Consider the following 16,189-nt stretch of genomic DNA (forward strand, 5'->3'; position numbering starts at 1 on the left):
TTATCAATTTAAAAATTTAAATAAAATAAAATAAAGGGATTAAAAATTACTCTATAAAACCAAATAGCCCCTTTATTTGCATGTTTACACTTACGGCCCGTTTGAATCATTGGAATTGAATTCCATTCTAATAACGGGGCGTTTGGATCCCTTCATTTTAGAGGAATTGGAATTCACTCAATAAAGTAACTTATTTAGTTTGCAATTTGACATTCCACAACTTTTCAAAGTTCAGATATAAGCCTATATCAAATTCATGGGGTGGATGGTGGGAAATGATTTTATGCATTAGTAGAATTGGTTTCTACTCTGTAACTTATATGACACTCTTCGTCTCACTCCTCTATAGTAAAAATATAGCACATAAATATCTTCGACATCTTGCTAATAATAGTATACAAATATATTTTGCGTAAAACCGAATTAGCTTAATTGATATATGTCTAAATTACTATTATTAGAATGGAATTCAATTCCAATGATCCAAACGGGGCGATAATAATTTAGGCATATATCAATTAAGATAATTCGGTTTTATATAAAATATATTTGTATACTATTATTAGTAAGATGTCAGAGATATTTATGTGCTACATTTTTATTATAGAGAAGTGAGACAAGGAGTGTCATGTAAGTTACAGAGTACAAACAAATTCTACTCATGCATAAAATCATTTCTCATACTCCATCCCATGAATTTGAGATAGCCTTATATCTGAATTTTGGAAAGTTGTGGAATGTTAAATTCCAAACTAAATAAGTTATTTTATTTAGTAAATTCTAATTCCTCTAAAATAAAGGTATCCAAACACCCCGTTAAGTTCTAAGTTCTGGTGGTACATCAGTCGTTCCGGTATATCTTCATAACGTTACAAGACGAGCTCGAGCTGGGAGCGAGAATCCTAAAAAAAAAGTAACCGATCAAAGCAGGGCAGCCGTCAACATAGCGCCTGTGCTGTGGTCATCCCCTCGCGACGCTACCCAAGTACCCAGCAGTCCAGCACACGGCTGCGGCCGCACTCGCACAACGGCACAAGCGCACACCACCGCCATCTCCGCCTTCACCCCCTACCCACCCCTCTGTCCTTCTATATAACGCGCCCGCCTCGCCACCTCACAAGAAATTCCCCACACGCGCCCACCTCCTCTGCTCTCTCCTCTCCCCCACCTCTGCGTCCGTGCGTTGTGTTTGTTTAGGCGGCAACCGCGAGGCGCAATGGCGGCCGGGCGAGAGCTGGTGGTGAGTTTCGGCGAGATGTTGATAGACTTCGTGCCCACCGTGGCGGGGGTCTCGCTGGCGGAGGCGCCGGCCTTCCTCAAGGCGCCCGGGGGCGCGCCCGCCAACGTCGCCATCGCGGTCTCGCGCCTCGGCGGCGGGGCCGCCTTTGTCGGCAAGCTCGGCGACGACGAGTTCGGCCGCATGCTCGCCGCCATCCTCCGCGACAACGGCGTCGACGACGGCGGCGTCGTCTTCGACTCCGGCGCGCGCACCGCGCTCGCCTTCGTCACCCTGCGCGCCGACGGGGAGCGCGAGTTCATGTTCTACCGCAACCCCAGCGCTGACATGCTCCTCACCGCCGACGAGCTCAACGTCGAGCTCATCAAGAGGGTAAGTTAAGCCACGCCACGCCACGCCACGGTAACCCATCCTTGGTGATCCTCGCCCCCGTGCCTTCACGCCCCGCGATCTGCGGACAGCCTTATTGCTGTGATTGGTCTCGTCGAGTGCAGTATCAATCTTTCCGCTCATTTCTTGATTCGATCCCGGGCGGGATCTGGAGGCGACCGCTAGGTTTCTTGCGCTGATTTCGCGTGCGGTTTAGGTTGCGGCACCGTCTAATTTGGCCCTGTTTGGATCCACCTAGTTTAAACTGGTTTTTAGACGCTGGAAGGACTCCAAACATGTTATTTTTTTTTATCCGGTTTCTAAAAATTAGTTTCTCAGTTTTCTTAAAAACTAAGAAGTTGGTCTCCCCAGCTAAAACTAGTTTCTAAGAAACTAGGAGGATCCAAACACCTCCTCTTTTTTTCTTCTAAAAGCCAGTTTCTAGAAACCAAATCTAAAAACCAGGTTTTAAAAAACTAGTGTGGATTCAAACACAGCCTTTATCGGGCCATGTTTTATTACGTCCGATAAAGTCACCCCTCTTTCCCGTCGTCTAATTCGGGTCCTTGATGTTGAATCTTCCCGTGGAATCCAAAGATTCCGGGGCGAAAGTGGGCGCCTTTCCTTGCTGGTTTTGGTTGGATCTTGTTGTGCGTTCTAGTTGGCGAATTGTTCTTTTTCTGGATCTGGTCATGTGGCTTCTGTGATTCATCCTAAAAATTTGGGGAGACAAACAAGCAGTAATCCAATCCAAAGGAGAGCCGTTATCAGACCCCGTGCTTCTTGGATCCATCGGCGTGAGCTGGTCTTGTAGAAATCATTAGCCACGTCGTGTATTAATGGAGTCCACGGAGGAATTTTGTTTCTTTGTGGTGGGTCAATAATTGCAACTGACGTGACCTACTTCAGTTTCTCCCCAGTTCCATTGAAGCTTTAGAGAAACTCTGATTTACCCATCTGATCCTTCTATAAATGCATAACTATATCATGACAAACAGCATTGTCGGATCTGTGAATTTGGATTAGCACTATTCCATTTTCTTTACGCCAAGAACTTTGAATTAAATCTAAAATTAGCACGTATCAGGTGATGCTAGATGGTTATTTTTTTTCATGCTTTCTGTAAACGTGTTAAAAAAGGCTGTCATTTGTAGAGTTCACCAGAAAATATGTGAACTAATGCAATGACTAAAAAAATTGCAACAGCTTGCAGCATCACATTGTCCATCCCTCCACCCCACCCCCGCCCCTGTTTGGGTAAATTCTTCATGTTCTTCATTTTCTACAGGCTGCGGTCTTCCACTACGGATCAATAAGCTTGATTGCTGAGCCTTGCCGGACAGCACATCTCCGTGCCATGGAGATTGCCAAAGAGGCAGGTGCACTGCTCTCTTATGACCCAAACCTGAGGGAGGCACTATGGCCATCCCGTGAGGAGGCCCGCACCCAGATCTTGAGCATCTGGGACCAGGCAGACATTGTCAAGGTCAGCGAAGTCGAGCTCGAGTTCTTGACAGGCATCGACTCGGTGGAGGACGATGTTGTCATGAAGCTGTGGCGGCCTACCATGAAGCTGCTCCTAGTGACTCTTGGAGATCAAGGGTGCAAGTACTATGCCAGGGTATGCTTCATAACTTTTTGATTGCTGCCATCCTATGAATGAAAATGGGTTATTGATGAACACTTTTAGCATATATAACTCGCACACTGTGACTTGGTGGAAGACTTGATGTGCAGCTGAGACTCAGAAGTTTAAATATGCTTGATTGGTTGCAGGATTTCCATGGCGCTGTGCCTTCCTTCAAAGTACAACAAGTTGATACAACTGGCGCAGGTGACGCGTTCGTTGGTGCTCTGCTCCAAAGGATCGTTAAAGATCCATCCTCGCTACAAGCAAGTGCCTGAAATCTGAATTTGTTCTTTGCTATGAAATTGTTGGTTCTACATGTGAAGCTGGTGCCTTGAGTCTTCAGTTTTTCTAGCATGTGATTGAGTTTTGATATCCTGTGTCTGTACAGGATGAGAAGAAGCTTGTGGAGTCGATTAAATTCGCTAACGCGTGCGGAGCGATCACCACCACGAAGAAGGGGGCGATCCCGTCGCTGCCCACCGAAGCGGAGGTCTTGCAGCTAATAGAGAAGGCTTAGATCATCATCGTCCTGTACGCCATGGTTTTCACCAGCTTCTACTTCTTCGAATTGTATTGGATTCTGATATGGAACAGAAGAAGAAGCGGCTGCCCCATCTTACCAGCCCTTTTTGTTTGCCCTAGTTTCCCCTTGTGAAAAGGGTGTTTTGTTTTATAAACTCTACTTGCAATAAGCAGAGCCTTTTTTTAATTATGTCAGGGTGCATTTGATACGATCGAATAATCATCAATCCATAATTGTAGCAATTTTTTTTTAAAAAAAGAAAAGTCAATTGAGTTTTTGTTCCAGTGGTGGATAAATTTCTAGAATCGGGATATCTGGTCCTGATAAGAGGTGATATTCAGAGCCTTTATTTTCTACTATAGATAGCTGAGACTGAGACAGAGTACACTGGCGGCATCTGCCGGGCCAGTGGGGCTTCATTGAGCAGCTTTGATTGTTTTGTAACCGCCGCGTGTGTTTGGGACGGGTTGTGGTTCAGAGAAATTAATCGCAACATGTGGTCAGCTGGAAAGCTGAGATTTCTGGTTGGTGCAAAACTTTACTGCTGTTGCACATCTGGCATCTGTGGCCTTGGCTGTCATTTATGATTGCTGTTCCACTGCCTGCGCTTTGATCATTCTGTGTGTATTGTGCGCTCTGGTCACTTTCTTTATGTTGTGCTCACGGCCGTCTCGTCAATCGCCCGGAGATGACATGTCAGCAGTCCACGTCAACAGTGGCTCTATCTAATGTAAGGGCCGTGGCTGAGATTTCCTGTGTTTTTGTGTCGAGGCATCTGTCACTGATTTCGGCCATCCACAGCCACAATCGCCGGTACTTCTTCGTCGCTTGCCGTCTGGCGAGACAGGCTGGCCCATACAGTTTTGGCATCTGCCGCCACCGCCCCGCCGGTAGACAAGAGACGAGGACTAGCCGTGCACGGTGCATCGCGGTCTGGTTCCGCCGGAGGCGGCTTGCCCGGATTCTCGGCAATCATCAGCGCGTGCCGCAAGCATCTCTTGCGTTGCCTCCTCATCCGACAGGCTGTGGGATGCTCACACAAATCGTTAGTACACGACTGCACTTAGTCCTGTTTGGAAGCATCCAGTTTTTAAAAAGCTGGTTTAGGCCTCGTTGGTTTCTGGCTGATCCGGCCGTTCCAGGCCTCTTTCCAGCCGGAAAAATTATCCAGTTTTGAATCCGACACTCAGCTGTTCGTTTCAATCTGAAATAAAAACAAAAGCGGCCCGGTTCGAAGTTTCCACTTCCTCTATTGCTCGGTAGGAATCTAGGCCTCTTACCATCTGGATCAAATCCTGGGCTGGTTTGAGTGATCCACTGTTTCCTGGCCTGGAACTGTTTCTGGCCTGGATGACTTCCCAGACAACTGAACGGGGCCTTATAGAAATTAAGGTGGTTCTAAACATATCAGTTTATGACCTAGTTTGTATAAATTAAATTTCTAGTTTCTTAAAAACCAAGAAACTAGCCTCTCCTAGCTAAAAAATAAAACTGATTTCTTAAAAACCGAGTTGCTTCCAAACAGAATCTTAGTAGTGACTTCGTCGCGTCAAGGATAATGCATGCACAACATGGTAGGCAAGAAGAAACAGATGAAACAAATGGGCAGTTGGGTTTCACCCTACAGCTTGTAAGAAGGACACGAGCGGGTGCGTCCATCACTCTCTGCCATCGGCACCCGCGCCGTCCTAGGCTCCCCTCCGAACACGGCTTCAAACCCCGCACGCACTCGCCAACGACACCAACTTCCGGCCAATCCCCCGCGATGCCGACTGGTGAGGTGTAACACCCCTAGCCGTCGGCGAGTCACGAGGACGTGAGACCGGTCTTCCCCGCGGTACGTCAAGGCAAGGAGCCCCAAGAACGGGACCCGGGTATGGAACATGTAAGTGGTTGTGGATTTGTGTTATTTCTTGATCTCTAGATCTCAGTTTGTTACAAGTACTTAAAGCTATCTAATGACCGGCCTAATCCTCCCCCTGTTGGAACCAGACCACTGACACATGGCGTGTCTGTCAGGTCGTCCGCACACACGGCGCGCCCACCCATACCGTCGGACCGCGACACACGCGCCCACACACATATCAGCGGGCTTTAGATCTCTTGGGTCAACACTCCCCGCAAAAAGCTAGCATGTTTGGGGTTGCACCCTCAGCCATATAAACCATACTTTCCCACTCTCACTACATAATGTGGGACTATTCCCAACAATCTCCCCCTCACACATTTTGAGCCGAGATTTGTCTGAGAATATACTGGGTCAACCTGGCTTTGATACGAATTGTTGGAACCGGACCTCTAACACTTGGCGTGTCCGTCGGGCCGCCTGCACACACGACGTGCCCACCCAGACCGTCGGTCCGCGACACACGCGCCCGCACGCATAGCAGCGGACTTTAGGTCTCTTGGGTCAACACCCCCAAAAGCTAGCCTATTAGGGGTTGCAACCTCAACCATATAAACCATGTTTGCCCACCCTCACGACATAATGTGGGACTATTTTCAACAATCTAAGATGCTGGTGCCGGCTGCCGGAATGCGCAGCTCGACGGCAATCGGCAACACAAGAATCTTGCCTACGACGTCGCACAATCCTCTAACACACGTGAATGCAGAAGAATAGCGTTGCCAAGAGTTGCAGCCTTTCCGGTTCCATTTGTTCCTCTTATATACTAGTGTTTACACGGTCTGAGCCTCACGATCCTCCCCGCCATGTGTGCTCATGCTGCGTCATGCCCGCCTAAAGCACGAGGATGTTTCATGCACGATATGGCGATGACCACTCCTGCCCGCACCGTGAACGCAACACAGTTCTGGCTTCAACACCGCTCGTTCTCACATGCAACTAGCTAAAAATAGTTAAGCAAACATGCACTACCAAATTACATGAATGGGAATGCAAATCATGCACGAGATTAACTAACACCCCCTTCTAGACTCTTAGTACTAGCAATGTCTAGAGCATATTTGACTAGATCTATTACAACTCATAATGTATGAATACAATCTACCATTCAACATATCACTACACCAAAAATATAAACTCCCTATATCTTCTTAACTTCCTACAAGTTTTATAACAAACCATAGGAAATTAGTCTTCACGTATCGTTGATATTTGGCATACCCGTAGGGTCATGACAATCTGCCCCCCTTGTGATCCTGCTTGACCCCAAGCAACAACACGAGAGAATCGATCTCAGACCATATGAAAGTCCTCCCATGTAGTACAATCTTAGGGAACCCCTGACCATCTGATAAGAACTTGTGTCACAACAACATTCCCTTTCTTGACAAGGCGTCAATCCAAAATCTCGTTGAGGCAAATCAGCCACCTTAGAAATCTGAGCAAAAACTTGAGTATAGCTCGACACAAATAGTTTAAGTTGTGAGACATGGAATACTAGATGAATCTGAGCCTTCGAGGGAAACTCCAACCGATCATCCATAGTCCCCACCTTCTCCAAAACAGTGTAAGCCCAAATACTTAAAAGCAAGCTTAGGGCAAGATCTATTAACAACGGAAAGTTGAGCGCATGGCTATAGCTTGAGAAAAACCTTTTCTCCCACCTGGAACTCCCTTGGACATCTTTTCAAATCAACATAGTGTTTAGAGCCTACCCTAATTTCATGAGAGTTTAAGTGTTAAATGATTTAATGACATATTTTCATTGTGCTCCCTCACTCTGTACTATCGGCACTGAAAGCATCTAGGCCCCTGGTTGGTTTTAGTGATTAATGACAACGTAATATTATATGTGACTAACGTGTGTTTTGCAGAGACAAATGGTAAGTTAGGTCGCATGACAGGTAGAAGTATTACAACGATGAAAACAATCCCGGAGATAAGAACTCGAAGCGACGACTAAAACGACGAAACAAAAGGCAAAGGTCTACGGAGTCCGAGTGTCAAGGAGATGTGGACACTCGTGATTTAGTTAGGTCTTTTATTCTCTTTTTAGCCGTACTATAAAGAGGGGTTGTTGATGAGTAGTTTGACCAAGAGAGTTCTAGTGTAGTGTTGGTGCACAATCACACTCATATACAGTGCTAGGTGTCTCTCTAGAACTCACTCACAAGTTAGAACGAAAACCGATTTGAAAATCAGCTGAAAATCAAGAGTTAGGGTTTCTGGCCCTGGGGCACCGGACTGTCCGGTGTGCACCGGACTGTCCGGTGCACCCTCTGCCAGGTGGGGCCAGGCTGGTCCAGTAGAGAGGCATTCCCTCCGCAGAAACCCGAGAGCGCCTGTTTCGGAGTTGAATTTTAGTGGCGCATCGGACATCGCACCGGACTGTCCGGTGTGCACCGGACAGTGACTGTTCACTGTCCGGTGTGCCATGAGTCCAACGGCTAGCTGTCAGAACTAGCCGTTGGAAACGACCGTTGGCGCACCGGTGGCGCACCGTTGGCGCACCGGTGGCGCACCGGACTGTCCGGTGCGCCATTGCGCAGTGAGTTGCCTGTAACGACTAGTTGGTGGGTGAGGGCTATTTATACCCCTTCCACCCACCATATTCAATGTCTTGCACTCCACATTTATTCCAGCATATTGCTAGAGCATTGCAAGCACCAAAAGCCTAGTGAGGAGATTAGAGAATCTTAATTCGCGTTTTGTTCCTCATTAGCGCTAGCAAGAGCCACCTAGAGCACACACCACTTGCATTAGGCTTCTCTTGGTCAAGCGAAAGTCTACGGCTTGTTACTCTTGGTGATCGGCATCACCTAGACGGTTTGGTGGCGTTGGGAGCTCGGTGATCACCGTGAAGATCTTGTTGGTGACCCGACTCAAGTTTGTAAGCGGTCTCGAGGGATCCACCGCGCCGGAGTGGCAAAGGATCATCTCGTAGTGAGCACTTGGTTCTTGCGAGGACCAAGGGGGAGCGATACCCTTGCGCGGGTGCTCCAACGAGGACTAGTGGAGAGTGCCGACTCTTCGATACCTCGGGAAAAATTGGAGGAGTCTTCTAAACCTTGCTTTACATTCCGCACTTAATTCAAGCACTTTACATTGTGTATTTGTTTAGCAAGTATTTGAAGTATTGTCTTAGCATTGTTGCATTTCTAGTATTATATTCTTAGTGCTAATTGTTGGGGTGAAGTTGGGCTCTTGCTTAGGTTTTAATTAGTGTTGATTTTTAGAAAAGCCCAATTCACCCCCCTCTTGGGCATCGTGATCCTTTCAATTGGTATCAGAGCCTTGTTGCTCATAGATTAGCTTAACCGCTAGAGTTACGATGTCCGGTGGGGATGGACCTCCTCCCGTTTTTGATGGTGACGATTTTCCTTATTGGAAAATTCGTATGGAAGCATACTTAGAGGCTATAGACATTGGTGTCTATAAAGCCGCCACACAAGGATTCCCCGAACCTAGAGATCGCACAAATCTTGTAGGTGATGAGTTCAATTATGAGAAATGGAATGCTAAGGCCAAAAACACCCTTTTTAGAGGCCTTTGCAAAGATGTGTTCAATAGAGTAAGAAATCATAAAAATGCTCATGATTTGTGGATGGACATTTGTGCTCTACACGAAGGAACTAGAAGTGAGCGTGAGGAGAGATATCACATAGCCATGCGAAAGTTAAATTCTTTTGAAATGCTTACTAATGAAAATGCAAATGCTATGTACTCACGTCTCAATATTCTTGTAGAGGAAGTTAATGGATTGGGGCTTACTCAAATCTCACAACCGGATGTTGTGAGGAAGATTCTCAGTGTCCTCCCAATAGATAAATATGGACACATTGTCACTGTGCTACATCAAATGGATCTTTCAGTTACCACACCTACACAAATTTTGGGAAAGATCAATGCCCATGAAATGTACATGCACATCAACGACAAAGAAGAATCATCTTCCAAAAGAAAGGATTTGGCTCTCAAAGCAAATCATGAAAGAAAAGGAAAAGCAAAAATACAAGTTGAGGAAGAATCCTCAAGTGATGATGACCTTGATGCAAACATTGCCTTGATGGTAAGGAAGACCACCAAGATGTTGAAGAAGCTAAATAGAGAAGGCATCAAATTTGATTCAAGAAAGAAGAAATTCTTTTCCAACAAAAGAAAGCCCATTTCTGAGATGGACTGCTACAACTGTGGTGAGCTAGGTCATCTTGCTCATCAATGCAACAAGCCCAAGAAGAATAAGTTCAAGGGCAAGAAAGAAGATGACAGCGATGATGAAAAGAAGGAAAAGAAATTCTTCAAGAGGAAGGATGGAAAGCAAAAGAGGTTCCACAAAAAGAAGAATGGAAAGGCATATATTGTTGGCGACTGGCTCACCGACATCGAATCATCAAGTGGGTCTTCTTCAAGTGAAGAAGAGAATGATGAAAAAGTTGCCGCCATCGCCGGGGACTTCTCTTCACCACCACCATCGCCATCATCAACTTCTCACCTATGCCTCATGGCTAGGGGTGAACGGAAGGTGAACTACAAGACCGGTGGGAGCCATTGGGTTATTGACAGTGGATGCACACAACATATGACAGGCAACCCATGGATGTTCACCTCACTGGATGAAAATGTTGATGGTCAAGATAAAATCACATTTGGAGATAATTCAAAAGGAAAAGTGCAAGGACTTGGCAAGGTGGCAATCTCAAATGATCTATCAATATCAAATGTTCTCTTAGTTGCACCTTTAAGCTTCAATTTATTATCAGTGGGTCAACTCTGTGATCTTGGACTTCAATGCTTATTCACTCCAACAGAGGTTATTGTAACAAAGATGGATGATGAATCAATGGTGTTCAAAGGTTTTAGGTACAACAACCTCTACTTAGTGGATTTCACTTCAGAAGATGCAGACTTAAGAACTTGCCTCTTCACCAAAGCTTCACTTGGATGGCTCTGGCATAGGAGGCTTGCACATGTTGGGATGAGCACACTCAAGAAAGTATTAAAGAAAGATATGGTTAGAGGATTAAAGGATGTGGTGTTTGAAAAAGACAAGCCATGCAGTGCATGTCAAGCTGGAAAGCAAGTTGCTAATACACATCCTACTAAAGCTTTCATGTCAACATCAAGGCCACTGGAACTACTTCATATGGATTTATTTGGACCTACAAATTATGTAAGTGCCGGTGGCAACCTCTACTGTCTAGTGATTGTTGATGACTTCTCAAGATACACTTGGGTGTTCTTTCTCCATGACAAATCTGAAGTTGCATCTATATTTAAGAAGTTTGCCAAGAAAGCACAAAATGAATTTGATTGCAAGATCAAGAAGATTAGAAGTGACAATGGCAAAGAATTTGACAACACCAACATTCATGAGTACTGTGATGAAATTGGGATCAAGCATGAAGTATCTGCAACATACACACCTCAACAAAATGGAGTTGTTGAAAGGAAGAACATGACCTTGATCACACTTGCAAGAACAATGATTGATGAGTATAACACACCGGAGAGGTTTTGGGCCGAAGCTGTAAACACTGCTTGTTATGCATCAAACAGGCTATTTCCTCACCGGCTACTTGCGAAGACTCCTTATGAACTGCTAAATGGGAAAAAGCCAGACGTCTCCTTCTTCCGGGTGTTTGGGTGCAAATGCTACATCTACAAGAAACGCCATCACCTAGGGAAGTTTCAAAGACGTTGTGATATTGCTTTTCTTTTGGGTTATTCATTAAAGTCCAAAGCATATCGAGTATTCAACCATGCCACTGGCGTGGTAGAAGAAACATATGATGTGGAATTTGATGAGACTAATGGCTCCCAAGGAGCACTTGAAAATCTTGATGATGTAGGTGATGAGCCACTTAGGGAAGCAATGAAGAACATGCCTATTGGAGCTATCAAACCAAAAGAAGATGAAGAAGAGGTGCAAATCATTGACAGACCTTCTTCATCAAATGTACCACAAGATGATGAAAAAGATGAGAGGCATGCAAATGAAGATACATTTGTCTCTCATGAACAAGCAAGGGTACAAGCCGAAGATGTTGATGCTCCAGGATCTTCTTCCCAAGTGGTTGACAGGAGAAACTCATCACTACTTCAAGCTCATCCTCAAAACCAAATCATCGGGAGTCCTTCACAAGGGGTTATTACTCGATCACATAAACATGCTTCTTTTATTTAACATCACTCTTTTGTTTGTGTGGAGCCTACTTGTATAGATGAGGCGCTACAGGATCCGAACTGGGTGAATGCCATGCATGAAGAACTTAACAACTTCACCCGTAACGAAATTTGGACCCTGGAGAAGCCCCCATAAGATGCAAGAATCATTGGAACAAAGTGGGTGTTCAGAAACAAACAAGATGATCAAGGTGTGATTGTAAGGAACAAGGCAAGACTTGTCGCAAAGGGATTCTCTCAAGTTGAAGGCTTAGATTTTGGAGAGACCTTTGCACCGGTTGCTCGACTGGAAGCCATCCATATCCTACTTGCATATGCATCATGCTATGATATAAAACTTTATCAAATGGATTGTCGGCGTTCCGAGACCGGGGGGTCCCTGAGCCGACGAGTGAGTGTCGCCGCGTGCCCCAGCCCAGATGGGTCGAGCGCGAGGGCGAGCACAAAGGGGGGAAAAGCGAGGCGGCCGAAGACCGGCGTGAGAGAGGCGGGAATCCCGCGGCCTTCGTGTTCGTCCCGCGCCCAGGTCGGGTGCGCTTGCAGTAGGGGGTTACAAGCGTCCACGCGGGAGAGGGAGCGAGCGGCCTCCGGCGAGCGCCTGTCTCGTCCTCATCCCCGCGCGGCCAACCCTCTCTAAGAGGGCCCTGGTCCTTCCTTTTATAGGCGTAAGGAGAGGATCCAGGTGTACAATGGGGGGTGTAGCAGAGTGCTACGTGTCTAGCGGAGGAGAGCTAGCGCCCTAAGTACATGCCGTTGTGGCAGCCGGAGAGATTTTGGCACCCAGCAGGTGTGATGTCATGGCCGTCGGAGGAGCGATGGAGCCTGGCGGAGGGACAGCTGTCGGAGCGGTTGAGTCCTTGCTGACGTCCTCTTGCTTCCGTAAGGGGGCTGAGAGCCGCCGTCGTCACAGAGTATGCGGGGCGCCATCATTGCCTGTCTGGCGGAGCGAGCCAGATGGGACGCCGGTCTTGTCCCCTGCGACCCGAGTCAGCTCGGGGTAGGGTGATGATGGTGCCTCCTGTTGACGTGGCCGGTCTGCGTCCTAGGTTGGGCGATGTGGAAGCTCCTCTGAAGTCGAGGTCGAGTCTGTCTTCCGTGGCTGAGGTCGAGTCCGAGCCCCTGGGTCGGGCGAGGCGGAGGCCGCCGGCTGAGGCCAGGGCGGAGTCCGAGCCCTGGGGTCGGGCGGAGCGGAGTTCGCCGTCTTATAGGGCTTAGCCTAAGTCCGAGCCCTGGGTCGGGCGGAGCGGAGTTCGCCGTCTTCTGGGGCTTAGCCCGAGTCCGAGCCCTGGGTCGGGCGGAGTGGAGTTCGCCGTCTTCCGGGACTTAGCCCGAGTCCGAGCCCTGGGTCGGGCGGAGCGGAGTTCGCCGTCTTCCGGGACTTAGCCCGAGTCCGAGCCCTGGGTCGGGCGGAGCGGAGTTTCCTATGGTGCCTTCGGCAGGGCCTGACTGCCTGTCAGCCTCACTCTGTCAAGTGGCACCGCAATCGGAGTGGCGCAGGCGGCGCTGTCCTTCTGTCAGGCCGGTCAGTGGAGCGGCGAAGTGACGGCGGTCACTTCGGCTCTGCCGGCTGGGGGGCGCGCGTCAGGATAAAGGTGTCAGGCCACCTTTGCATTAAATACTCCTGCGATTTGGTCGGTCGGTGCGGCGATTTGGTCAGGGTTGCTTCTTGGCGAAGACAAGGCCTCGGGCGAGCCGGAAATATGTTCGCCACTGGAGGGGGCCTCAGGCGAGACGGAAACCCTCCGGGGTCGGCTGCCCTTGTCTGAGGCTAGGCTCGGGCGAGGCGTGATCGAGTCCCTCGAATGGACTGATCCCTGACTTAATCGCACCCATCAGGCCTTTGCAGCTTTGTGCTGATGGGGGTTACCAGTTGAGAATTAGGAGCAATGAGGGTACCCCTAATTATGGTCCCCGACAGTAGCCCCCGAGCCTCGAAGGGAGTGTTAGCACTCGCTTGGAGGCTTTCGTCGCACTTTTTTGCAAGGGGACCAGCCTTTCTCGGTTGCGTTTTGTTCCGGTGGGTGCGAGCGAGCGCACCCGTCGGGTGTAGCCCCCGAGGCCTCGGAGGAGTGGTTTCACTCCTTCGAGGTCTTAATGCCTCGCGTAATGCTTCGACTGGTCTGGTCGTTCCCTCATGCGAGCTGGCCGTAGCCCGGGTGTACGGTCGGGTCCCAAGTTCTCGGGCTGGTATGTTGACGCTGTCAACGGTTCGGCCGGAGCCGAGTTTGCGAGAGCAGCCCCCGAGCCTCTGCACAGGGCGAGAGGGCGATCAGGGACAGACTCGGCTTTTTTACATACGCCCCTGCGTCGCCTTTCCGCAAGGAGGAGGGGGGGGGGGGGGAAAGCGCCATGTTGCCCTCGATGGGCGCCGAACATGGTGTTTCCGGTGAGCTGCAAGCGGGTAATCCGAGTGGACGTCCGTGCCCCGTTCGTTAGGGGTCAGCTAGGGGCCCAGAGGCACGCCCAAAAGTACCTGCGGGTGATCTGCCGGACCCGGTCCCCTGGCGACGGGGTCCGAGGGCTCGATGCCTCCCTCTGATGGGATTCCGTTACAAGATCGTTCCCGCTGGTCTCGGAAATGTCCTAGGGTACCTCGGGAGCGCAACCCGAGCCTTGGTTATGTATCGAACGTACCCATGGTCATCCCTCGCTCGGCGTCTGGGGCAGCTGTGAACCCTTCGGGGGGCAGCCTTCGAACCCCTGATCAGTAATGGGCGCGGAGCCCGAGTAGCCTGAGGCGGCCGTGGAACCCTTTCGAGGGGCCGACCTTCGAACCTCTGACCAGTAGTGGGTGTAGGGCCCACGCGATCTGAGGCGGCTGTCGAACCCTTCTGGGGGGCCAGCCTTCGAACCTCTGATTAGTAGGGAGGCTCGGAGCCTGGTTCCTTCAGTGGGAAGGATCCTTTTCGGGGCATCCCCCTTTCCCGGTCCCGGTTGCAAGAGAGAGAAAGAGGAAAAAAGGAAAAGGATACGAAATCGAACGACGCGGCGTACCTTTTTTGACGCGGTCATTATGGCGAAGGCGAAGCGTCGCCCGCTTCTCCTGCCAGAGGCGCCGCCTGTCCCGCCGCGGAGTTAATGCGACGGGGCGAGTGGTTGGCGGGGCGGTCGTTGCGCGTGCGCGAGCCGTTCGAGGAACGGAGCACGGGCGCCTTGTCTTCACGCCGTGAGAGAGGGTTCTCTTGCTGCCCCCGGATGGGACGTGAGCTTGGCTGACGGCGGTGCCGCTGCTCCTGCCCGCCTGCCACCGCCATTACTGCCGGCCCATTTTTGGCCGCATTGACCGTCGCGCCAGGCTGGCGCTGCTGGGTCGCGCGCTGGGTCGCCTCGAGTCGCGGTATTGGTTCCGCAGTCGAGGAGGCGCGGTAGTGGCGCAGGTGCCGGTGCAGTTGCATGCACGAAGCTTTTGGCGCGCCGGTTGCACGACGCGTGGGCCTGGGCCCCCATGCCGGGCGTGTTGGGAGTCGGAGAAGTGCGCCCACTTGGCGCGGTTGCATGCAGCCTGCATGGCTGCCCGCCCTTTCGCCCGCTGGTCTGGGCAAAAGTGGAGGGTCGCTTGTAACCGCTGGGCGGTTGTGCGCACCGCGCACGGCGGTTTGGCTTCTTCTGCTCTGAGCCGGTTTGCATGACGTGTGGGACCCAGCCCCCGCGCCGCAGGGGAGGACCTTGGAGTGTGTTGGAGAAGACCCAGCCCGCGACGGTTGGGGGCGCAAGTAGGGAGAGTCGCCTTTAAAAGGAGGGTGACCCCCTTTGGAAGGCGACCATGTCTTCGCGCTCCCTTATGCATCGTGTCTTTCCATCTTCCAAGCCCCCGGATGGGGGATACCCGCCGTCTTTCCGCCTCATCGTTGGAGGAACGCAACTCCGTGGGAGTTGGTACCTTTCAGCCATCGTTCGGCTTCAAGGATTTTCATCATGCAGCCCGGCGGCACCCCCCCGCCGGCGGTCACCCAAGATGGTGACCTCCAGTTTGATGGTGGGGGAAAGCGAGCCGGGCTGCGGCCTCTGCCCCTCCCTCAGCCTCAAGGATTTTCATCACTAGGGCTGGGGAGGGGAGTGTGCCGAGTTGGGGTCGGCCCCCGTGTGGGCGGTGGCCCGCTCCTTCCCTCAGTGATCGGGGGGAAGGGCAGTTGTCGTCCATGGCGCCGACAGCTGCAGCGTGCCTGGCTCTCGGACCCGAGTGGCTTCGGAGCCGCTCTCGGCGCCGGCTTCCGCCACGGCAGCTGGAAGAGGTTCTTCCGCCGACGAGATAGCCAGGGCCGCCCACGGACCAACCTCCAACTCTACGGCCTTCCGCCCGTCCTTGCCTCACGAGTTTGGGCATGGGCGGGGGCCTCCTGG

General features: G+C 50.3%; 1 protein-coding gene across 1 annotated transcript; it reads left to right on the forward strand.

Moving 5' to 3' along the window:
* Positions 1 to 1,198: 1,198 nt before the first annotated feature.
* LOC542107 (fructokinase 1) lies at positions 1,199 to 4,017 on the forward strand. The gene is made up of 4 exons (NM_001111740.1): positions 1,199 to 1,609; positions 2,895 to 3,227; positions 3,383 to 3,499; positions 3,625 to 4,017. The coding sequence occupies exons 1-4, from the start codon at positions 1,217 to 1,219 to the stop codon at positions 3,751 to 3,753; spliced, it is 972 nt and encodes a 323-aa protein (NP_001105210.1). The 5' UTR covers positions 1,199 to 1,216; the 3' UTR covers positions 3,754 to 4,017.
* Positions 4,018 to 16,189: the final 12,172 nt, after the last annotated feature.

Source organism: Zea mays, chromosome 3, assembly GCF_902167145.1.
Source record: "Zea mays cultivar B73 chromosome 3, Zm-B73-REFERENCE-NAM-5.0, whole genome shotgun sequence".
Classification (NCBI taxonomy): Eukaryota; Viridiplantae; Streptophyta; class Magnoliopsida; order Poales; family Poaceae; genus Zea; species Zea mays.

Coding starts and splice junctions, on each gene's coding strand:
- LOC542107 (NM_001111740.1), top strand. CDS start 1,217: ATGGCGGCCGGGCGAGAGCTGGTGGTGAGTTTCGGCGAGATGTTGATA. Junction 3,228..3,382: donor GGTGCAAGTACTATGCCAGG/GTATGCTTCATA, acceptor GATTGGTTGCAG/GATTTCCATGGCGCTGTGCC. Junction 3,500..3,624: donor AAGATCCATCCTCGCTACAA/GCAAGTGCCTGA, acceptor GTGTCTGTACAG/GATGAGAAGAAGCTTGTGGA.